Source organism: Ursus maritimus, unplaced genomic scaffold, assembly GCF_017311325.1.
Source record: "Ursus maritimus isolate PB19 unplaced genomic scaffold, ASM1731132v1 scaffold_3, whole genome shotgun sequence".
Lineage (NCBI taxonomy): Eukaryota > Metazoa > Chordata > Mammalia > Carnivora > Ursidae > Ursus > Ursus maritimus.
The window spans coordinates 96,313,170-96,337,803 of NW_024425563.1; the positions used below are offsets into that span (position 1 = coordinate 96,313,170).

General features: G+C 48.1%; 1 protein-coding gene across 1 annotated transcript in view; it reads left to right on the plus strand.

Annotated features, from left to right (window-relative positions):
- ABCA13 (ATP binding cassette subfamily A member 13) overlaps positions 1-24,634 on the plus strand; it is a 369,975-nt gene that overhangs the window by 51,356 nt on the left and 293,985 nt on the right. Inside the window, 9 exon segments of the mRNA XM_040644577.1 lie at positions 1,184-1,348; positions 3,382-3,581; positions 6,435-6,562; positions 7,255-7,672; positions 7,675-7,774; positions 8,659-8,864; positions 9,634-9,773; positions 15,183-15,297; positions 19,590-24,365. Of these exon segments, the coding sequence (XP_040500511.1) occupies positions 1,184-1,348; positions 3,382-3,581; positions 6,435-6,562; positions 7,255-7,672; positions 7,675-7,774; positions 8,659-8,864; positions 9,634-9,773; positions 15,183-15,297; positions 19,590-24,365 (6,248 nt within the window).

Consider the following 24,634-nt stretch of genomic DNA (forward strand, 5'->3'; position numbering starts at 1 on the left):
TGGCTCGGGCTTTGTCGCCTTCCCCTCCCACGTGTGAGGAGCCCCGTGATTTCGCTGGGCTCAGTTCATAATCCAGGGTGGTCTCCCCCTCTCAGAGTGGGCTGGTTAGCACACGTAATTCCACTTGCCAACACAGAACCGACTCCCAGGTTCTGGGAGATGAGTGCCTCGGGGGGACCCTGCCCCTGCCCCCCACCTGCATAAGGCCCCTCTCCAGCCAGCAACAGCAGAGCTTCCCAGTGCCTCCCCCCGTCCTGCCTGACTGTGGGCCCTGCCACTCCGGGCCTTTGCACATGCTGCCCCCGGAAGAGAGACATCTCTCTTGCTTCCTTTTCCACTCCCCACCGAGAAGACAGATACATCATGGCTCACGTTCCCTGTGGGTCCCCATGCCCTCCCTCCCCTGTGACCTGCCACAGGGCCCTTGCAGGGAACCTGACCGAGCCGTGTCCACGTCTTAGAGTCTGTGCGAGTCCTGGGGAAGGGACGGGGCCGTGTTTCCCTCACAGGATACTGTGGCTTTGTGACCGTCACCAGTGCCTGTTAGTTCCCTGCGACCTAAAGGAAGTTTCCAAGGAGCCAGCGGGCGCTAATGCTCTTTGGCTGTTGGCATTTGTAGAGGTTCTAGAACGTGGCACCCAGTTACCGTAAGTCCACGTAATGGGGACGTGGCTCGTTCCCACAGACACGCAAGTGTTTTCACCGAGCAACCACAGACAGAGTGTAGAAGTTCTTCTACAGAAATAAAGGAGATCTGGGTCCAAAACGTGAAACCGCTTCTGACCCAGAAGTCCAGTTTGACTTGTCCCGGCTTCATCCATCTCTTGTAATTAGAAGAGAAAATGTTTCTGGTGAAGCAGCCTTGGGAGGAAAAGGTGTCAGTTGAACAGGGCTGGCCTGCTGTCTGCTTTCGGCCGGAGAGTGAAAATGAGCCGTATTTGATTCATCCTGTGTCCTCCCCCTGGAGAAACTGCTGTTTCCACTGCTCATGGACGATTCTGAAACACATCGTTCCAGAAGGCTTCCCTCCACATTGACCGCATAAGTGACACTTTGTCAGCCTGTTCCTTCTTCCATTGAGCAAAGCCTGGAGCTCTTCCTTTGCCAAGGTTGTGGTATTATTCTCAGAAGGGAACATTCTGGAAAAAAGTGGCCTTGTAACTATGTTTCCTCTTGTTGGCAGATTCCCACAGAGGGGGCCTTGGAGCGGATGGTGTGTTCCGTCTTGTCCCAAACCTCCGAGGACGAAGCTGACCAAGTGGGTCACCCCGGAGACTGTCGCCCCCGCTGGTCTGCGGCCACAGCCTACCTGGTGCACGCGGTCAGCTGGCTGCAAGTCTACAAGCAGGTGCCGTCCCGCAGCGGACCACTCATCCTTCTCTTTCCTCCCCATCTCTCATACTTTGATTTTATCGACTTTTAGTATTTGATTTCGTTTTGGGAAAGCAGGTAACACTAGGCGTAAACGTGCACCGTAGTGTTGAGACGAGGGTCTGTGCAGCGGCAAACCCGAGAAACCGTTCCCTTTCCCCACACTCCGTTCCCTGTGTCATTTCGTATCCTTTCCAGGGACAAGCCCCAGGAGCCCCACGTCCTGCCCATTAAGTGTCCTTCTCCCATGTGTGTCCACTGGCCTCTGCTTGTGGGGGCCTCACCGCAAATGTCCCCAGAAAGCCTGTCTTACGGTGAGATGCCCACATGGCCATGGCTAGAACCATGGTCAGTTTTTGGCATGTGGGCCTTCCACGGGGTTCCTTGGACAACCTCCTCGGGTGTTTGGATGCGGGGGTCTGGCCCCCGAGAGCGTGTGGGGGGGGGCCGCTCAGCCTGTCCTTTCACTCTGGTTTTGACAAGAAGCATCACACTCAAACCGTAACCGATTTAAGGGAAACAGTGAAAAAGATGCTGTGGCCCGCTTTCGTGGACATGCTGGTGTGGCACGGAGTCCCAGAGTGATTACGTAGCCACAGCTGGAGGCTGCCAGGGGGCCTGGCTCGTTCCCGCCGTGGTGCTTTCCAGGGAGCTGTGGGTACAGTGTGGGACAGAGCCTGCATGACAGTCCCGCCACTCGCCCTAGTGGACGTGACATCACCTTTTCCTCAAAGGACACGTACTGACCAAGGTCAAAATCTCCAATCTTAGATAAAAGATCATTACAGAAATGCAGGTGTGATCGATCACTTGGTGGGACTGAGATGATCGGGGGCTGCGTAGAGCTGGCCAACCCCAGCGTGGTCGGGGGGGTGCCTCCACTTTGTGTGTCATCCGGGCAACCCGCACCCATGGATAATGCACGGTGATTCAGCGCACGCACGTGCTCGTCTTGCTTTGCCTGGGCCCTGTGATTTGGGCAGGAAGCGTCTACGTTGGTGTCACGTTGGTGATTAACCACGATGCCCATTGCCTTTAGTATCATCATCCCCGAGTCCGTGACAAAGAACGGTAACTAGCAAGCGTGTATTCGTTACGATAACATTGTGGAGCATATCAATATATTTATGCTGTTCCAAATATGCCAGTTTAGTCTTTAGGGCATATGTCACTGGTTTAGTGATGTATGTTGTAGCCTTCTCTCTCTCGTTTTTAAGATTTTATTTATTTTTTATTTTTATTTTTTAAAGATTTTATTTATTTATTTGACAGAGACAGCCAGCGAGAGAGGGAACACAAGCAGGGGGAGTAGGAGAGGAAGAAGCAGGCTCCTAGTGAAGGAGCCTGATGTGGGGCTCGATCCCAGAACGCTGGGATCACGCCCTGAGCTGAAGGCAGACGCTTAACGACTGTGCCACCCAGGCGCCCCTAAGATTTTATTTATTTTATTTTATTTTATTTTTATTTTTCTTTATTATGTTATGTTAGTCACCATACAGTACATCATTAGTTTGTGATGCATTGTTCCATGATTCATTGTTTGCATATAACACCCAGTGTTATTTATTTATTTTGGAGAGAGAGGGAGAAAGTGTGAGCAGGGGGAGGAGCAGAGGGAAATAGAGAATTTCAAGCAGACTCCCTGCTGAGCAGGGAGCCTGACACGGGGCTCGATCTCACGACCCTGAGATCACAACCTGAGCCAAAACCAAGAGTGGGACGCTCCAAGAACCGAGCCCCCCAGGCACCCCACCTTCTCTTTTGCAAATGGCAGTGGTGGAGGGAGGAGAAATGGCAGCCCAACGAACACGCTGCATGCACCCATCGATGCCATTTTTAATCTTAAGTTTCTGAATAGAAATTAAGTCATACGGCACTTAACAGACTTTTCAATCTGGCAGCGGGTCATGAAAACAGGCTGTCTGTCCTCTAGGAGGCGCTGTTGCTGTGTCTCATGAAAATGCTCTCGTGTTACTGTTAATAGTAATGTTTCTGTTTCCACACGCGTAGGTGTTCCATCAGCGGCAGAAGGGCAGGGAGCTCCAGCAGGTGCTCGAAGGGGCTGCCCGCAGCCTGGAGGCGCTCGGCCATCCGTTTGCGGAGGACTGGGAGCCGCGGCAGGTGCTGGAGGCTCTCCCCGCCGCGCTTCGCATCCTGAGTGACAGCGTGGCTCCAGATGGCCCCACCGGCAGCCATCCATCTCCCAAGACGTAAGGCGTGTTTTCCTGTTTGATTACTGGTTAGGCTAGCGAGCCTGAATGTTAACGAGCGCGTGATGAGAGAGGGAGAGAAGAGTTCATAAACCACGGCCAGACAGTGGATTTCCAGTCAGTGGCTGGGAGACTCCAGGCTGGCGTCGTGGGGACCATCCTGAACCGTTTGCCCCAACCCGATGTCTGTTTTTTTTTTGTTTTTTGTTTTTTAAGATTTTATCCATTTATTTGTGGGGGAGAGAGAGGTGGGGGCAGGAGAGCACACAAGCAGGGGGGCAGGAGAGGGAGAAGCAGGCTCCCCGCGGAGCAGGGAGCCCGATGTGGGACTTGATCCCAGGACCCCGAGAAAAAGGCAGACGCTTCACCAACTGAGCCATCCAGGCGCCCCCATACGTCTGTTCAGATGAGGAAAACAATCCAGTGGGGGAATGTATCTGAGAAGGGGTCAGCATTCTGGATTTCAGACGTTTGTTTAAAACGAACAAAACCATTTTGGAAGCACTTCCATGGAAGGAACTGTTTTCATGGTGGTTTTGAACTTTCGTATCGTTGAAATGTTTGCAGATGGTCCAGAAGTATTCAGAAGCGGGAGAAGGTAGGGCTGGCGGCGTCTTCACTTTTGAGATAGGCCGGATGGGCTCCCGAGTGGTCGGTTCTGTTGCACTACTGAATTTTCTTCAGCGGCTATTGCCCTTTGCAGGAACTTGCCCCCAGCACAGTCCTGAGACGTAGGCTCTCCTCGGAAGCGAACAGAAGATTTCTCAGGATTGTCTCAAAGGGTCCATTTCAAGCCACGTGTGTCGGGACTCTTGCTGCTTACGCAGCATGGAGGGAGAAATTGTATCGTTAGGCTTGCACGGGGCCGGCTCGTATTCTTAGGGCCTGGAAACACTTCCAACTCCCTCAAGTTTTCTGGAACCCGGTTAGCAGGGAGGAGCTTGCTTTTGAAGATCTAGTTTCCTGTTTTACCTTAGAGATTGCCCAGGTGGTAGTGATGGAGTAGTTCACGTTCATGACCCCACAAACATCCCACGCCCCTGCCACTTCTGCCCGGGGGACAGAGAGCCCTGGGGGATTCTGGCTCTCAGCTCCTCCAGGGATCGGGGATGTGAGAGACGGCACCCCCTGGGAGGACCAGGTGTGGGCAGCCTGAGCTTCCCCTGCTCCCCCCCACATACTTCCTGCCCACACTCAGGGTGGGAAGATGGGGGGTCTTCCCCCAGCAGCTGTGTGTGCCGGGCCAGCAGTGGGCCCCTGGAGCCTCCCTTTCTCCTTGCACCTACTCCTGTTTGGGGGATACATATGGCCTCCGTGTAGCCATCTGGGTAGCAAGCAAGTCTGTGGCCCCCGAGGCCCTTGCTGGTTGTCAAGCCCTTGGTCTGCTGCTGGCTCCATGCAGGACCCCCTCGTGGCCCTGCGTCTTCACCTCTAAGGAAGGAAGGACCTGCCCCCCTTGTGTGGCCGTCAGGGAGACCCCGTGTTGAGAACACCCCACGCTTAGCAGCTGCTCACAAGCGCTGTGCGGTCCCTCACACCTCCCACGTCTCACACCTCCCATGGCATCTGCCTCTCTCTCCTCAGCTCACCCCCCATCCCTCCATCCCGCCTTTAACAGGCTCCCTGAGTTTCCTCCTCGGACGTCCCCTCACACAGACCTTCCAGATTCAGTCATGTCTTGTTAATCCTGTTTTCGCCGTGGCTTGTTTCCTGTCTTCGGTTGTGGACGTGAGCCCCGCCACAGCAGGTGTCACCCGTGGGCGGCTGTGGCTTGGGTCCCAGCGCTGTCCTCTGTGCTGACACCTGCTTCGGCCGCTGGACTCGCGTCCCCTCCTGGCATCACCCGGTGCGTCCTTTTTAGTGCTCGCTGTCATTGTTATGTTAGACCACGTCTGCCCCTTCTGGAATCAGCCACTCACTTGCCCGTGGCTTCTCTGGATCCTTGTAGGGTCCATACTGTGCTTGGCGGGAAGCTGCTGGCCCAGGACACCGCAACTCATTACTTCTACCCTATTCTCGCCGATTGCTCACACCTTCTCTCTTCCAAGTCACAACTTCCAACCAGAAGACCAACCAAGCCTTCCTTTGGTACCGAGGATGCGCGTCGTTAGAGGCAGGCATGCGCGTGGTGGCGCCTGGTCCTGCCTGTTCCTCCCGCACCAGAACGAGGAGATGCGGGAGAGGCGGGCTGGTGTGGGCACGGGGCCAGGCAGGGCCGGGCAGGTGCCAAGTGCCACCTGCCACTGGGCTCCAGCCCTGGGCTCCTTGCACGGATGCCCCTGGCAGCATCTTCTGGGTCCCTCCTTCCAGCTCACTTCCTCTCCCTGGGCAGAAGATTCCACCTGCCTGCATAGATGCCTGAGGTCTGCATTCTCCTGCTGGGCCACTTGCTCCCACAGTGTGACCCCCGTCTGGTTCTTCACTCGCACGTTCGGTTCCAATTTCAGCTCCTCTCATTGCAGAGGCTCTGTCTTTCCAGCTGCTCTTCTGGATTGCTCCCTTCCCCTTCCTGAGTCAGGCATCCTCCTGGAGTAACAGAGAATCTCTGGGGTGGGAGGGAGCTGCGGCTCCCTGGGGCAGCTGGTCAAGCCCCCAACGCCCCCCCAACTTCCTGCCTTCCCCAGGGAACGTGGTCTCTGCAGCTGCTCAGCTGGGGAGCTCCTGCATCTGCACACATGGAACCCCGTTTCCCTCCCCTCCCCGCCCAGGGTATCCAGCTGCCTGGCCGGGCGTCCTTTTTGGCCCTTTAGAGAATCTTACAGCTGCTGCTAATTCACCTCGATGGGTCCCGCACCCACCACTCACCACTCGGCATTCTGAAACTCTTCTTAAAATATTTTCCTGTGCCCTCAGATTACTGCATCTACAGAAGTTGGAGAATGTTCTTCGAGACCTGCCCCCGTGGCCGGCTCTGAAGAGATTGCTTCTGCTCCTTGGGGCTCTCAGGAACGCGATAGCCCAGAATTTGCTTTTCGTCCAAGGTAAACAGCTTGGTCTTATCTGTCAGCTACTTTCTAGGAGCCAACGTGAGATTGAAAAGTGGGCTTGAAACTGCCTGATGCCTTTGTTAATCTTGGCGGTAGTTTTATGCTCTACGGGGTGACTCCGTGGGGGTGGGGGCTTGACTGCTGTCACGGTGAGCGCAGCGTCCTTCTGGGACCAGTGACGTGATGGGCGGTTTCCTAGCACCAGGGCATGTGTCCCATTCACACCCTTGTCCCCGGTGCTCAGATCGGACCAGAGTGTGTCTCTGCGTGATCGTCTGTCCCCTCCCCTGCTCCTTCCCTGGAGCCGGGACAAGGCATTCCTCCTCCTTCCCAGAAAGCCCTTCTTTGAACTTCCACTGACTCGTGGTGTCACTTCTCTGCCCAAGGTGCCACCACATGGCGTTTCGTGGCGGAGAAGAAATGAGTACGGATGTTCCTTTCGGAGTAAAGCTCTCCTCTAACCACGAGGCCATCCTCGTGTGTCTTGAGGAAGCCTGAAATGATAGTGTGCTAAATTTTCTCAGTTTTCCTCTCTCGGGAAGATCATAAAGTGTCTGACCACAGGTGCGGTTTGCTGAGATGTAGGTTTGGAGAATCCACTGTCCTGGTCACGGCCACGTGGAGAAGTCAGGCCGGGAGTCACCTGCTTCAGGGGATAGTAATGCACCCATTTGTCGGCCTTACAGAAGTGATCACGTGCCTGGAGAGATCAGCTCACAGCTCCGAACTGGGCGGACCTGACGCACCGCAACCGGAGGACACGTTCTTTCGGTGGAAGCAGGTAAACAGAGCGCAGGGCTCTAAATCAGCAGTTTTGAGGGAACATTCAGGAAGCTCATGCAGTCTTCAGTTGTGCCCCTGCTGGGAGCTGTGCTGGCAAAACTGCCGACAAAGAGGGCCAGTTTTCGAAGAGCCTTGTCTTCTTTTGAAGTTCGGGCTGCCGCACCTGTCTGGTTGTGGCTCCCCAGCCTTGGGGGAGCGAGCGCAAGCCTCTCTCAGTCACCCCTCCTGCTCTCCTTCGCCTTTCAGCTCTTGGCGAAGAATGCTACGGACAGGTGTCGAAATGCCAGCTTGTCTGGGAGGGAGGCTCTCCTGTGTCGTGGGAACCCTGGCGTCTGGGAGGGCCTCTGGGGGCTGACGTGTCCCCATGACTCCTCCAACAAGACCAGCGTTTTAAACAAGCTACAGAGGTCAGCAGAAGACGCGGTAAGTAGCCACCTTCTGATCTCATCCACCGATACCGATGGGCTTATTCTGAAGGTCAGACCCCCTATGGCATCCCAGCTGCCCTTGCTCCGTCCCTTCTGTCTGGCCACACGAGGAGGCTGTGCAGCGCCTGTCCAGCCAAAATCTTCTCGACAGCAAGTGGGTTTCCCCAAGAGTACCCCGAACTTTCAGACCATGCCCTTCTGCTTCCCCGGTTTCCGGGCTCCCCGTCTTCTCCATCCCTTGCTGCAAATGTCACGAAGGGTAGAAGGGGATCTTTGGGGATCGGTCAGCTTGACACAAAGAGGCACCGACAGGCCCGCCCTTCCGTGTCCCTGCCCCTTGCTGAGCGCTCGAGAGTGGGGGGCCGTTTGTTAGTAAAGATCACGATCTCACCTTCAACCATATTTTTCTCACCAAGCACTACAAATCAGAGCACCATTTACCTTTCTGCTGTTCATTTTCCCCTCTGTATTATGTGTTTCATTTCTTACCTTCTCGCACTGCCCGGTAGGGTCGAGCTGGAAGGGGCACTCGAGTCCCTGCTGTGTTTCTTTGTTGGAGGATGTGGGTTGCAGCCCAGCCTGTGTTAATTGTGGGAACAGAATCATAGGAGAGTGACTCCGAGGAGGCCGGGTCCACAGGGCTCTGGGGGGACTGGCCAACACAGATGGGCTTGACACGTGGGTCCCTTCTGCTTGATTGCTGGACGAGCCTTGATTTGGGGGTAAGGAGTCAAGTCTCAGATGGTCCCTTAGCTTATCAGAGGCCCGCAGGACACAGTCAAGAGAGTCCTTGGGACAGGAGCTGGGCACGGGCTGCTTCATGGGGCCGCACTGTCCTCGCTAAATGTGTCACAAACAACGTGCTCTTTTCCTGTCAAGGATCGCCTTTTGCAAGAGGTCATCACTGGGCACACAGACGGGCCAGTTTTGGGACTCGAAGGGTTTCTGGGCTGGCAGGAAGTGGAGGCGCAGCTGGCGGATGTGGGCCTTTCCTGCAGGCGGCTCTCCGAGTGGCTGAGAGCGGCCACCTCGCCCGGGGACCTTGACCCTGCCGGGGACTGTACGGACCCACTTATTGCTGCACTGTAAGTTTGTGTGTGATGGGAACCTGGTGAATAGTTGGGAACCAAATGATTCCAGCCAGCTACTAAAATGATGGCTCCACACAGTATATCCCTATTTCTAGTATATTCTATTTCTAGGGGGAGGTATAATTTTTTTAATCTAAAAGAAAGACTGACCTATGTGGTACTAATGGAAAGCATTTAAAAATACAAAAATATTAGGGTCACCTGGGGGGGGGTCCGTCAGTTGAGCATTCAACTCTTGGTTTCCGCTCAGGTCATGATTTCAGGGTTGTGAGATCGAGACCAGTGTCGGGCTCCACGCTCAGTGCAGAGCCTGCTTGAGATTCTCTTCTCCCTCTGCCTCTCCCCTGCTCATCACGTGCTCGTGCTCTCTCTCAAATAAATAAAATCTTGAAAAAAATAAATAAAAATACAAAATATTAAACAAGCCCTTTAAAGGTTTACCGTTGGCTTAATCTGTCACAAGATAGATTAAAGTTGACTTTGTACTCTCTCCTTTTATTTTCCTCTTTCTGTTTTCTCGATTTGTTCTGTCTTACGTTTCTTTTGTTCCCGTGAATGATTTTCCCTCATTTTTCAAATCAGGGTGGGGGAATTTGTAAGCAATCAAATACCTAGTAAGAAAACCATTGCAAGGGTTCTAATTTCTGACACGAGTGACCGCCAGGCACCCGTGTATGTTTGCATTTAGATGATTTAGTAATGATCCGTCTTCTGGAAAACCGCGATTGAATGCCAGCTTTCTCTGGATTCTCTTTGACTGCAGGGTATTTCATACACTGGGAGAAGTACAGTTGTCCCTGGAAGAAACATCCTACTGGAAAGACTTCACAGGATTTATCAGGAAGACCTGTGAACTAGTCCGCTATGCGAACGTGCAAGGAAGTGTCCAGAACGGTCAGTCTGGTAAGTCAGTGGTCTTCACTGCGGGAACCTGGGTGCTGCTCCCCCTTCTGAGTGTTGTTCCTGAGAGACACCCCTATTTAATGAAGGGGAGCTGGAAGCAGAGGCTCGCCAAGTATATTTGCCATTGCGATGACCACAGTGAGTTACCGCTGTCCATGGCGGCAAGACTGACCAGGGGTCCCGGCTTGACTGGTTGTCCCAGCGGTTCCTACCAGCGACCGCATTTCCTCTCAGCCTGTCCTGGTTTGTCTGATAAACACGGACATGGGTGGACCCAGCATGACGGATCCGGAGAAGTCCAGATGTGCTGCATGTGGGGCCTTGTCAGTCCTGTGCTATTAGGCCCACCTGCGCTCCGGGGCCAGCACCCCATGTGGGGCCAGCTCCCCTCTTCCCATGCTGTCCTCAGAACCAAAAATCCCCTGAAACACGAATTGTACAAATTTGCATCTGCATGACCCCCAGGCAGGCAGTCTCTCGTCCTAAAGGCCCTCTTTTCTAAGATGCTGGCAGGGTGGGACCTGTGTTTGTGACTCGTCCTGGTCGAGAGCTGGTGGGCTGGGTCCGGCTGTCCTTGGGTGCCGTGCACGCCCTGGCTGTGCCATGCGCACTCCAGCTCCGTGGGTCACCAGCTTCCCTTGGAGCACCTGCTGCTCCGACTTGGGGTCGGGGCGGGGGGAGTTCTCTGTTTCTGCTCCATGGCCTTGTCCGCCTAATCTCATTTCCTTCGTTCCTCCTCAAACTGCTGGGGTTTTTATTTTTGTTTTTTAGGTTTTTTTTTTTTAAATTCCAGTCAGTTAACACACAGTGCAATATTAGTCTCGGGTGTACAGTATAGTGATTCAACACTTCCCTACATCACCCTGTGCTCATCACGACAGGTGCACGCCTTCACCCCCATCACCTCCTTCCCCCATCCCCTCCCCTCCGGTCACCAGCAGTGTGCTCTCTAGAGTTAAGAATCTGTTTCTTAGTTTGTCTTTCTGTCTCTTCCTTTTTTCCCCCTTTGCTCAGTAGTTTTGTTCCTTAAATTCCACATATGAGTGAAATCATATGGTATTTGTCTTTCTCTGACTGGCTTATTTCACTTAGCATAATACTCCCTAGCTCCATTCATGTTGTTGCAAATGGCAAGATTTCATTCTGTTTGATGGCAGAATAATATCCCATTGTGTATACACACCACATCTTCTTTGTCCATGCATCAGTCGATGGACACTGGGCTGTTTCCATAGTTTGGCTATTGTGGATAATGCTGTTATAAACATCGGGGTGCAGGTGCCCCTTTGAATCTGTATTTTTGTGTCCTTCGGGTAAATACCTAGTAGTGCGATTGCTGGATCATAGGGTAGCTCTATTTGTAACTTTTTGAGGAACCTCCAGTTGAGACTCCAACTGCTGTGTTTAGAGGCTGCCAGAGAACCCCCTCTCTGGGGCGGTCAGTGTCAGACCCACCAGCGGCACGTGGGGTCTCGGCATCTACTGCAGGCGGGCCACGAGGAGCTCTGCGCTTGGTGGCGGGGCGGGGCTGGGCTGACGGCCGCGCCTCCCCGGGTGGGTGGCCATCCGGTGCTATAACTTTGCTTTGTTACTTCGCGGCTCCTGACCATTTCCAGAAACATAGGCGACAGAGTGACATTCAGCACCAGTGAGAAGCCCGGGTTCAGAAGTCTCAATAATATTGACAGTCACAACATTTGTCGCCTTTTGTATGAATTATTTCATCCAATCCTCATGTCAACCCTTGAGTTGGGTTATACACGCAAATACCATGGGATCCAGCCGTTTTGCTTCTAAAGAAAAGAAAGCATATTTCCATCCAAGACTTGGGTATGAAGAGTCATAGCCGCTATATTTTGCTACATCTGCAATCAGGGAGCCAGCCAAGTGTGACTCGTGGGACTAGAAAGACTCGCTGTGCTACACCCAGCACGGATATTACTCCCTGGTAAAAAGGAACGAGCATGCTACCTCAAGAACAAAGCTCAGACTAACTGATTCTCATTTATCGTACTCAGTAAAAGATGGCAGACAAAAAAAGAGCACACACTATAATTCCATTTGTATGAATTTCTAGAAAATAAAAACTAATCGATGGTGGTGGAATGCAGATCCGGGGTTGCCTGGGGACAGGAGCAGGGGGCTGGACCTGACAGGTGGAGGGATGACAAGCGAGGGAGAGGACACTGTGGGAGTGACAGATATGTTCACTGTCTTAATTGCAATGATATTTCATGGATATGTACATATGTCAAATTGTACACGCAAATATGTATGTTTGTTGTATGTAAGCTACATTACAATAAAGCTGGGATTTTTTTAAAAGAAAGAAATCCTAGTTTAAGCAAGTAATTTGTGCTCTCTGGCATCTAGGGAGAGAGAAGCTGGCAACAAACTTGATAATTAGCACAGGCGTATGTGATTCATATCAGACTTTTTTAAAAAGGTTAATGTTACCAGGAATCCAGGCCACATCGAGTAACTTGTTTAAATAAAAGAAGGAGACATGGGGCGCCTGGGTGGCACAGCTGGTTGAGCACCTGACTCTTGGTTTCAGCACAGGTCATGATCTCAGGGTTGTGAGATCAAGCTCCGCGTTGGGCTCTGTGCTCCGTGTGGAGGCTGCTTGAGATTCTCCCTCCCTCTCTTTCTGCTCCTCTTGCTCGTGCTCCCTCTCTCTCAAATAAATAAACCTTTAGGAAAAAAAAAAAAAAAGAAAAGAGGGAAACGTAATCCACCAGAAAGGGAACGGCAGCGGATAGGAGCGATCAACCCTGAGACGGAGGACAGCAAGGGGACGGATGGCGTCGGGCACGGCAGAGAAGCAACAGCGTATGCTCCAGCCTGCAGAGGGAGAGGACAGAAAGAGGGGGGCTGACTTTCTTTGCAGAAAGCCCACTAGTCTCCTGCACTGGAGGGCCAAGCATCTGAAAGCGACTGACAATAGATTGGATGAGACTGTGGACAAGGAGAAACGCCGAACCATGCTCCCTTCATTGCCCGAGCTAGGCCCAGGCTGCTCTACTCCGTCAGCAGAAGACAAGGCTCACGGGTCTGGAGAAATGGAGGTCGCCTGCTCTGACCCTGGAGCGCCAGACACAGCTGATGGCAGGGATGTCACCAGCAATGCCGGGGACTCATGTAACCTTTCTGTTCTGAACGACGAAGTGCCCAGCACCCCTCTTGTGTGCGTGGAACGCTGGCGCTCAGGCCTCCTCCTTGCCGCGCGTGCTGTTAGCAGGAATTTGGAGAATTCTGCTGTGCAGGTTTGGGAGAGATCGACTCACCCGAGAGGAAAGATGTGCCTCTGGACCAACAGTTGAGGGTCCCCCCCCCCCCAGAAAGGTTGACTTTTGCCTGATGACCCGGGAGCGAGCGAAGCCTCCGGCTGAGAGGCCAGCGCTTTGCACAGGTGCTTCTCAGAGACTTCTTCTGACGCAAGAACGGACAGCCTCGGCTCATCAGACGCCGAGCAGAGCTTCCAGATAAGACAGCGATCACAACGAGCAGAACAACAAAACCTCAGAAGAAATGGGAAATACTGACACAAACTTCAGAACAGAGGAAAAGCTCAGAGCGATGAAGATACAAGAGCAGAAAGTGATTGTCAATGAATCCCCCAGAACAAGAAGGAATTGTTAGAAATTAAAAACTTGTAAGTAATTAGAAGTGTTTTCAAGAGAAACAGACCAGAAATTAGAAACAGAGACACAGGAAATGACACGAGAACATTTTCCCGAGTGTGTATGTTTTCTATTTGTTGGCTATCTGTATGTGTTTTTTGGAAAAACACCTACCCAGGTTGTCTGCCCATGTTTTAATCAGATTGGTTCATTTGTTGTTGAGTTGAATGAGTTCTTTATATATTTTGGATATTCGCTCCTTATTCAAAGTATCATTTGCAAATATCTTCTCCCGTTCAGTAGGTGGCCTTTTTGTTGTTGTTAATGGTGTTTCCTTGGCTGTTTGTTGGAGTCCTGATAGTTTTTTTATTTTGTTGCCCTTCCCTGAGGAGACAGATCCAAAAAAAACATTGCTAAGCCTGATGTCTGAGTTTATCGCCTATGTTTTCTGTTAGGAGTTTCAGGGGTTCAGGTCTCACATTTAGATCTTTGGTGTATTTTGAGTTTATTTCTGTGGATGGTGTAAGAAAGTGGCCCAGTTTCATTCTTGTGTGTGTGGCTGTCCAGTTTTCCCAACACCTTCTGTTGAAAAGACTGTCTGTTACCCATTGTGTGTTCTTGCCTCCTTTGTTGTAGATTAATCGACCCTATACGTGTGGGTTTATTTTCTGAGGTCTCTATTCTGTTTCATGGATCTATGTGTCTATTTTTGTGCCAGTGCCATACTGTTCTGGGTTAGTTTTGATTGGTTATGTTTTTGTCCTAACTGTGGGCTACATTTTCCTGCATCTTTGCGTGCCTGGTAATTTTTGATTGGATGCCAGACACGATTTAGCCTTGTTTTGTGCTTGCTTATTTTGTGTTCTTATGTTCTTTTTTTTTTTTTTTTTTAAGATTTTATTTATTTATCTGAGAGAGAGAGAGAGAGAACCAGTTGGGGGGAGCAGCAGAGGGAGAAGCAGATTCCCTGCTGAGCAGGGGACTCGATCTCAGGACCCTGAGATCATGACCTGAGCAGAAGGCTGATGCTTAACTGATTGAGCTCCCCAGGCACCCCCGTTTTCCTATGTTCTTGAAAGCAGTTTGAGCCTTTAAGATCTTGCTTTTAAGGTTTGTTAGGCAGGACTGGAATGGAACTCAGTGTGGCTGCAAATATTCCGCAGGACTGAGGCATGACCCATTTTGCACCTTGTACTCGTTGTCCAATGAGAATTATGGATTGTTCCTGTCTGGCTGATGGAAGCAGAATTGGTTCCTGGCCTATGTGACCACTGGACACTTTTCTTGAATCATTTCAGGTGGATCTTTCCCTGATCTCAGGGGGCTTCTTCAGCCTGAATGCACTGATTTACCCTCAGCTGAGTACTTGAAGGAGGTATACAGCAGGTGCTCCAACTGTGCAGCTCTCTCCTGGGAGTCTGTTCTGTGTAAATGTGCAATCTTTCAGACTCCAGCCTTCATCCTGTCTCCTCAAGGTGCCCACCAGCTCCAGTTAGTTCCACCTCGTGTGTCATTGCTTAGATAGTCCCTTTAAGGCAACAAATGGGATAATCATGGGTCTCACCTTATTTACTTTCTGTTTTTTGTGGATCACTGTCTACACTGCTTGATGGCCGGTGGTAGTTGACCTTGGCCAGAAGATGAAGCCAACTCACAAGGATTTCTAATCCTTCTTTGTTTTATTTTCAACCGGATTAACTGTGAACCACTAAAGCGTTTTTCACTTAGGCAGATTTGACGGTTGTGTCCAACCTGAAATCAATATATGAAATGCCTTTCTATCTAGCTTTCTCTGAGGAATCTCCTTGTTATGAAGAAAACATGGATTGGGAAGTCATCACCGATAATTATTTCACATTTTTGAGTAACTTACTCAAGTCTCCAGCAGCTTCCATCTCCAGGTAAGTTTTCAGAATTCGATTTCCAGGTTTTGATTTAACTATTATCTGAAGACACACAGAACCTATTTATAGGAAACGCCTGCTTTATTTATTTATGTAACTATTATAATTTTTTTAGAGAGGGTGTGAGAGAGTGTGAGCGGGGAGGTACAGAGGGAGAGGGAGAGAGAGAATCTTAAGAGAGAATTTTAAGAACCTGGAGCCCGACGTGGGGCTCGGTCTCACGACCCTGAGATCATGACCTGAGCCGATATCAAGAGCGAGACGCTTAATCGACTGAGCCACCCAGGGGCCTCAGGAAACACTTTTTAAAAAATGTGAGCTCCTGATGTGACCGTGGATGCAGTATTTCATATGAAGCGTTTGATAATATTTGCCCCATAGAATCTATGACTCATGTTTCCATGGATTTTGAAAAGAAATACAGATGATAGTCATAAGGTTTTCCTTCAAAAGCATGATTTATAATAGACGCTCCGAAAATGGAATGTTTGAATAATAGCCTCATCCAGTCGCTTCCTTTAGACCTAGGATTAGTGATTGAAGATTCTGGTGGCTTTGGAGACTTTTGGGAGAGAAGTGATCTTTGGAACTTAATCTGCCAGATTATATGCTGCTCATGCGTAAGCATGGACATTTTTATGTACAATTGTGGAGATTGTATATAGCTTCTTTCTTTATTTAATTTTTTAATAGATGAGCTTTTCATTTCATTTATTATTATTTTATAAAGCTTTTTTTTTTTTTTAAGATTTTACTTATTTATTTGAGAGAGACAGAGAGAGTGAGCAAGAGAGGGCACAAGCTGGGGAAAGGCAGAGAGAGAAGCAGATTCCCTCCTGAGCAGGGAGCCAGACGCGGGGCTCAATCCCAGGACCCCGGGGATTATGACCTGAGCCGAACACAGACACTTAACCATCTGAGCCACCCAGGCACCCAATTATTATTATTATTTTTTAAGTAAGCTCTACACCCAGTGTGGGGGTTGAACTCACAACTCCAAGATCAAGAGTTCCATGCTCCACTGACTGAGCCAGCCAGGGGCCCTGGAGATCATATATAGTTTAAGATTTATATATTTATTTTAGAGAGTTGTGGGGGCAGAGGGAGAGGGACAGAGAGTCTTAAGCAGACTTTGTGTTGAGCATGGAGCCTGACACAGGGCTCGATCTCACGACCCTGAGATCACCACCTGAGCGGGAACCAAGAGTTGGACATGTAACTGAGCCACCCAGGCACACCCGTGTATAGTTTAAAGCACACTTTATTTATTGCTTATTGGGTGTGTTGGGATGACATGGGACAGAAACTTTGCATTAGGGCATAGCTTTCAAATTCGTGAACGGATCAAACTTATCTGTGAAGTTTGCTAAGAATGCAAATTCCCGGAGCCGGCCCTGGACGCGCTAAACCTTGGATGTGCATAGGACCCGGGTTTCTGCAGATTTAAGAAATTCTGCAGGTGGTTCTGGTGCACACCAGAGTTCAAAAGCTATTCTGTAACATCTCTCTGGACCTAGGATTTGTCACTCCCAGGAAGCTTTGAAAGCTCAGGTGTTAGTGAGCAAAGGAGGAAGCGCACGGGCTAGGCCCCCTGGAGAGTCAGTCCCATGCTCAGGTCGGATTTCCAATACCGGACTTTCCTGAGAGTCTCAAATATTTAATAGCCCCGGAAAGACAGCAGTAAATTAGTCAATATGTGCTCTGGGGGCATGTTTCATATTATCGCTGTAGACCTGTAGCATCTGGCACAGTGTCTGTCGTAGATGCTAGATGATGGGATGAGTAAGTAAATAAAACAAGGATGGGCATTAACTGCAATTAATATGAAGGAAGCTAAGCCTGAAAAGAAAAACTCTGGGCCATGTCCTGTTCCAGCCATATAATAGCAGTGTGAATCTGCTAATTAAAAAAAAAAAAATAAAAAAAAAATATATATATATTCATAAATATGTATATATTCTTTATTTCAAAATATATATATACTTTATTTCATATAAATATATAAATATAAATATATATTTATATTTCTTTTTCCATGACCTGGAGATACTGATGTATACCCCAACAGGCTTCTGTAGGAGTGAACTAAGACTGTAGTTAGGAAAGTGCCTTATAAATTGTAAAGTGTTGTGAAGTATGGAGCAATATGGTACTAGTACTAGTACTAGTTAGTTCTACTGCAGCCCTTGCTCACAATGCTTTTTTTTTTTTTTTTTAAGATTTCATTTATTTATTTGAGTGTGAGAGGGAGGGAGAGAGAGTTGGGGGGTGGAGGGGAAGAGCAGAGGGAGAAGGACAGGCAGACTCTACACTGAGCACAGAGCCCGACATGAGGTTCGATCCCATGACCCTGAGATCATGACCTGAGCCAAGATCAAGTGTCCGACGCTTAACCGACTGAGCCACCCAGGCGCCCCAGTTGTGCATGTATTTCTATGCAAGGCTGGATTTGAGCAAGATCCATATGGAATTCCTAATAGCGGAGCTTTCTCATTCTTGCTGGAGAAGTTCCCTGGGGAATGTTCTTAGTGTTCCCTGGTTTAAAGGAGCCACTCCCTTGCAAATAAGAGTAAAATGATGGGGTGCCTGGGTGGCTCAGTCGGTTAAGTGTCTGCCTTCAGCTCAGGTCGCGAGCATGCTCTCTCTGTCTGTCTCTCTGTCTCTCTCTCGCTCACGCAAATATATAAATAAATAAATAACATCTTAGAAAAAAGAAAGAATAAACTAAATGAAGGCTGTACTTTCTGCTCCCAGATCCCAGCTATTGAAGGGGGGAAAACACCATTGATCATTTGATCTCTCCCATGTCTGTCCTGTGTCAGACTGTGTCTTAGCCGACAGGATTATAGAGTGAAAGAAGTCTAGAAAGGAACTCAGCCTTTACGGCATTAATAGCCAATACAGGTTAGGATCTCTTATCCACAATTTTTCAATGTGTCTTACGAAGTCTGGACATGTAGGCTTTTCTTATGGTGGCATTGTAGCTCCTTCCACAGAGACCCCACCATGGTGAGCCCATCTCTGGTCTCACTGCAGGGAGTGCTCATGAGCTGAGGGTCTGCCCCAGTCCCCGCCAGCGGAGCAGGCATTAATACATACCTGATACGTGCATCATGTCGTCTTTTTTTGTTCTTAAGATTTTATTTATTTTTATTTAGAGAGGGAGAGAGGGCACGAGCGGGAGGAAGGGCAGAGGGAGAAGGAGAAAGAGAATCTCCAGCAGACTCCATGCTCAGTGCGGAACCCCACATGGGGCTCGATCTCACGATCCTGAGATCACGACCAGAGCCGAAATCAAGAGTTGGACGCTCAACCGACTGAGCCAGCCAGGTGCCCCCCGTGTTGTCTTTCTAAACTCTGAAACACACGGGGCCCCGAGGATTTAAAAAGTGGACTGGTAGCTCTCAAGTTCGTGGAAGTTAGTAACTTCTCCAAGTGTGGACTTTTATTGTGGGTGTGGACTTGTCATAACCCCTGACTTGCTCCTTCGACACCTGTTTGTATTTTACAAGTAGACACCTGGAGAGAAAGCACACTAGCTAAAATCATGAGTTTCTGGGCGCCTGGGTGGCTCAGTGGTTTAAGCGTCTGCCTTCGGCTCAGGGCATGATCTCAGGGTCCTGGGATCCGGTCCTGCGTTGGGCTCCCTGCTCACTGAGGAGTCTGCTTCTGCTTCTCCCTCTCCCTCTGCCTGCCGCTCCCCCTGCTTGGTTCTCACTCTTGCTATCTCCGTTTCTCTCTCTCTCTCAAATAAATAAATAACAAAATCTTGAAAAAATAAAATAAAATCATGGGTTTCTAAGAGTGGGAAGTATAGCATTGTTTAAGGAGCACTGGAATTGTTTCTAGAACAGGCCATTCCAAGGGTTGTCCTTAATTATAGGGGTCAGTTTCTGATACACACTGCCATTTGGACTACCCCTGTAGCCAAGATGTTCTGAGACATAACAAGGAATCGAATCCTCAGATTTTTCATGCATACATAGCAAAATTACCTTTAATGATCCTACGTATAAAATCACGGCGTGAAATAATTTAAAATGCATTGCTTTTCATGCAGGAAGCAGATTTTAAGCTACATATATGCATCTGCTTTGGGCGTTCCTAAAACACTTCCAAATGCTCACATTAATTTAATTCCAGTTGCGAAATCTATTGTGTAATAAGTAGTCCATTTACGTTTTGCTCTAAATAAGTGTGTGTATTACCTTGAAAATTTGATAAACTGAATTTGTCTTGAATTTAGTTATTTTTTTTCGGATACTAAGACAATTCCATTAATATTGTAGGGTCTTGAATTCCACAAAGGAACTTCTCATGATGGAAAAGAAGTTGCAGTCCCTCGAGGACGAGGAAATAGACTTTTTCTTATCTTTTGTGGAATTTTTGGAGAAATTATTGCCCGATCCTTTTGACTCACCCAGTGTGCCCAAATTCCATGACCTCCCACCTCTCACTGAGACTCTTCTGAACACAAGCCACTTGTGGGCAAATCATTTAAGAAGTTTAGGGAGCGACCCATCTGCTACTGATATTCAGAAACTTTTGGAATTTGGCAAAGCCGTGATCGACAAAATAGAAACTCTTGAACGTCTCTGGATAAAGAACGAATCAAACAATATTTTGAGGTTCATGGAATTAGTACTTTCTGAAATTGATCCCAAGCTCCTGGAATTGTGGATGAATGGCATTTCAAAAAGAGAAAGAGTCAACTTGGAAACCTTGTCTACACTTCTTAATTTTTCTGTCCCAGAAGATGAGAGGGTCTTTAGCAAGAGCCTTAACTTTTCCCAGTTGTTCCATTCAGACTGGCCTCGATCGCTCGCTGTGGAAATGGACTTTGTACATTTGAGTGAAACTGTGATAAGCAGTCTCTATGAATTTGGATTTCTGAAGGAGGGACAGGTCTCTGCAGCCCTGGACACAGTCTATGCCATCAGGAATGCATCTGAACTTTTCTCAGCCCTTTCCGAGCACGAAAGACGAGAAGTTGATAGGATCTTGACTCAGATATATCTAAATGTCTTTCAGGACAATGATTCAGCTTTGCTTCTGAAGATTTATTCTTCATGTTTCCAATATATTTATAAATTCTTGAGCATTCCGAGCACAGAGTCTTTGCTATCTTTCCTCGCACAAACCTCAGAGCACATTTTGGATATCATAAAGCAATTCAATTTCCAAAACATCGGTAAAGCATTTGCATTTTTGTATGAGACAATAGGGGCTCTTGAGGGACTTTCTGAGGGATCTTATTGTCAGCAGTTGCTTTCAACTTTTAAGTACTTGGAGTTTCAAGCCCAATCCCTGATGTCTACAGAGGGCCCAGAGCTGGAAGTGGTCCATGCCACATTGACAGGCCTCAAACAGCTGCTCATCGTAGACGAAGATTTCCGTATTTCTGTCTTTCAATACATGAGCCAACTCTTCAACGGATCAGTCGGAGCCCTGTCGGATAATGAATGCTTTGCCTTGGATAATAAGAGCATCTCTTCGGTGAATTATTCAATACATAGAGGGTCTCCATTTATTCTTCCATGGGCACAAATTCTTTCCAACCTCTCAGCGAACAGCAGTGCGTTCAATGAGTTAATGGCTGTTCACTGTACCGTCGCGTGGCTTCACATGTGGACTGAAATCTGGGGAAGCGTATCTCAAATATTCCAGTTTGACATGAACATTTTCACTCCTCTCCATGTTGGTCTCACTCAGCTTCTGGGTGAATTGGAAAGTGACGTGAAAATTTCTAAAAGCTGCCAGGGAATGTTTCCCACCCATCGCCCTGCCAGACTCCTATTGAATTTGTTTAAAAATGTAACTCAAGCTGATGGCTTTCATGATTGGGATGATTTTTTGGCTCTCAGAGATCTCTGGGTAGTATTAGGTGATGCGTTAGTTAGGGTAAAGTCTCTTAGCCCCGACCGAGTAGGGAAATCCCTTTTCACCATGGAAACTGCCCTGCGTCAGCTAAAGACATTTCCGTTCAACACAAATGCAAGCAGAGAATTTTTCTATTCTCTGCTTGATGTTTTCACGGAGTTAAGTGATACCTCCGCATACATCGACAGAAACGTCGGACTGATAAATCACTTTCTTTCAAATAATGTCACAGATTATGGAGTGAAGTTTGAAAGTGTCATCACCAAGCTAAGAGAAACAATGTTATTGCTTCAAAATGTGTCACATGACCAAGATGTGTTGTCCTGTGCCGGTATTTTCAAAAACGTTACTGAGTTTATCTTAGAAGATGACTCATTACACATAAATATTTCACAGAGGACATTACGTATCCTGGCCGTGTTAAATTCTACGTTTTCATCTGAGGACACGATTAGCAGACTGAAGGGATGCATTGCATGGGTAGACATCATGAACCGTCTGTACACGATATATAACTCCAGTGTCATACATGGCTATCCTCAGGGTAATTGGAGGAGTTTCAGAGCTGTGGAAGACAAAATTAACTCTACATTGAAGCTTGTTGCTTGGGTTCTCAATATAAAGGGACCTCACTGCACACTGAATAAGTCAGATATAAATTGTGTGAATAGCGTATTGAAAAACGTAACTGACTTTCTGAATGCCATGCTCACCGAGGTCTTTGAAAAGGAAAAGGTACCCAAATTTGAGATCTTATTAACCCTTTTAAATGATTCCACAAACCAAGTAAGGATGATTATCAACAACTTGACAAGAGACTTTGATTTGGTATCTCAATCCAATTGGACACGTTTTACTGAATTAATTCTAAGACCCGTAGAATTGTCAGATGACGTACCTGGCCACTTTACAGAGCTTTGGCTGCATTTAGTAGCCCTGGGGAAGGAAATTCAGAAACTTATGAAAGGTATTTCCATTCATATCCTAGAAAATGACTCCTCTTCTACACCTGAAAAGTTTTTAAATCTCTTTGCTACCAGTCCAAAAGAAAAGGATGTCAACAGGTTAGGCAGTTCACTTTATCATTTAGCCAGTTACCTTGTCTCCAACTTCTCCCAGGATCTCCAAAATCCACCACAAATAATTCCACACAAAATCATGAACGCTGTAGGTCTTGGTGTCCAACTGATGAGGGACGTGTTCAACTCCCTGGCACCCTCAGTTCTCCGCAATATTCCACAAGATCTGGGCGATACTCAAGTTTTCAGGAAGGTAGCGTCTCTCCTGCGCACGCTCAAGAAGACAGACATAGACCTGCTGGTCGACCAACTGGAGCAAATGAGTGAAAGCCTAACGGAGTTCTTTAAGAATATCAGTAGCTTAGGTACTGGCAGTCTGGGGACCAACCTGCTTGTGGGCTTGATGGAAAAATTTGTAGACAGCTCCCATTCTTGGAATGTTAATCATCTGTTGAAGTTCTCACGCTTGTTCCCTAAAGATGATGTCGATGTTGTGGTAGACATGTATTATGTCCTTCCTCATGCCGTGAGGCTCCTGCAGGGGGGAGTTGACAAAAACATCACAGAAGTCCTCAAGGATGTCTATAACTTCACTCTCCGGCATGGCATAAGCATTTCCAATGTCACCAAGGAAGACTTTGCTGTCGTGATAAAAACTCTTTTGGATGCAGTTGAATTAATATCAGAGAAACCAGAAATTCTTTCTGATGCTTTTACTTGCCTGCCTGTGGTTTGGTGCTGGAATCACACAACTTCTGGGTTTCGGCAGAATCCGAAGTTAGAAGCCTGTAAATCCCATGAGCTCTCGTCGTCTTCCTTTTATAGCGAAGTGGCCAGTCTGCTCGACCACCTCCACCTCTCTCCCCCAGGTGAAGGCTTACAATGTGTGGATGAAGGCTCACAGAAGGAGATTACGAGGAAGATGGTCTGTGTAATTCGTGAACTAGTGGACTGGACTTCTCTTCTTCTAGAGCTTTCCGAAGTCTTCCATGTTAAAATTTCGCTTGTGAAAACCATGCAGGAATTTTGGCATAAAGTGTTACCATTTGTCCCATCTTCCGAAAATCAAAGCAATGGCAGCATCTCTGAACTTTGTCCCAGCAGCCCCATAAAGCAAATTGCTTCGCAAATCATAGCAAAATTAAAAAATGTCAACTTTACAAAAATTCCATTAGATGAAAACATTGTGGATACACTAGCTAGTTTAAACAAGATCCTTAACATTAGCGAAGGCACAGAGGCTTCCGTTCAAAATAAGATTTCCTTAAATTTTGAAGAGATCATGAAGTTTCCTTCTGGGGCTCGGCACCCAGAAAACAGTACCCGTTCTCTAGACTCTCCATTTGTGATGTTTCTAGACCCCAACCTGACCGGCAGTAGTCTAGAAGCACCTTCAAGTTTTACTGAAAAAAGAGCAGTAACTTACAACTCTTCTTACTTCGAAGAACTAGGGCTTGAACTGGAACAAATCATGACAGATCCAAGCCACGACTTTCCTATCAGACCCCTGCTTTCTGAAATTATCAAAGACATTCAGACGATTAATTCAGAGACTCTTCAAAACGTAACTTTGCAACTTGCCCATTTTTTTAAAAGCCTGGGCTCATCGTCATTGAAGACCGCAGAAATCATTGAAGATTTTCTATTGGTCGTAAAAAACTGGCTTCGTAAACGGGCAAAGGAAGATGACTCCAGAATGATTCAAACATTATTTCTTCTTACGGCCAATGAGAGTTTGACTGATCTAGCTTTGTTGACCAAAGATATTGCTACTTTTTGGGGGCTTCTCAAAACCTCTTCTAGGGAAGGCAATTTTGACGTTACCCATCTTACTCAACTGCTAAGCCAAGAGCAGCTAACTAATTTCTCATTTGTTCGATTCCTTTTTGAAAGTTTCCTCGTTAATTTAATCAGTAAGTTAGCTGGGAGTTCTCCAGAGGCAGCCTCAAATGCAAGCGATACTGACCTTCACATAATGAATTTGCTCACCTTGAACCAGACGCAGTCAGAAAATGGTGAGAGCATAATCCTCCCCCCAAGAAGCATAGTGGATTTCATGCAACAGTTTCTGGAAACATTCTTCTCATTTTTACTAGAGGAAAATTCTGAGACCAGAATATCTCTTCTGCTAAAAGCCTTCCACAAAGACATCATTGCAGAGTTGAGGTGAGTCTATTTTTTATTTTTTTTTAAGATTTATTTATTTATTTGAGAGAGAGAGAGAATGCTTGGGGTGGGGGAGGAGGGACAGAAGGAGAGGGAGAGAGAATCTCAGTAGACTCCATGCAGAGCACGGAGCCTGATGCAGGGCTTGATCGCACAACCCTGAGATCACGACCCGAGCCGAAATCAAGAGCTGGCCCCTCTACTTTTGTTTGTATGGTAAATGAGGTTGTTATATGTTATAACCGAGTTTTATTTCTTGGAGCGTATAA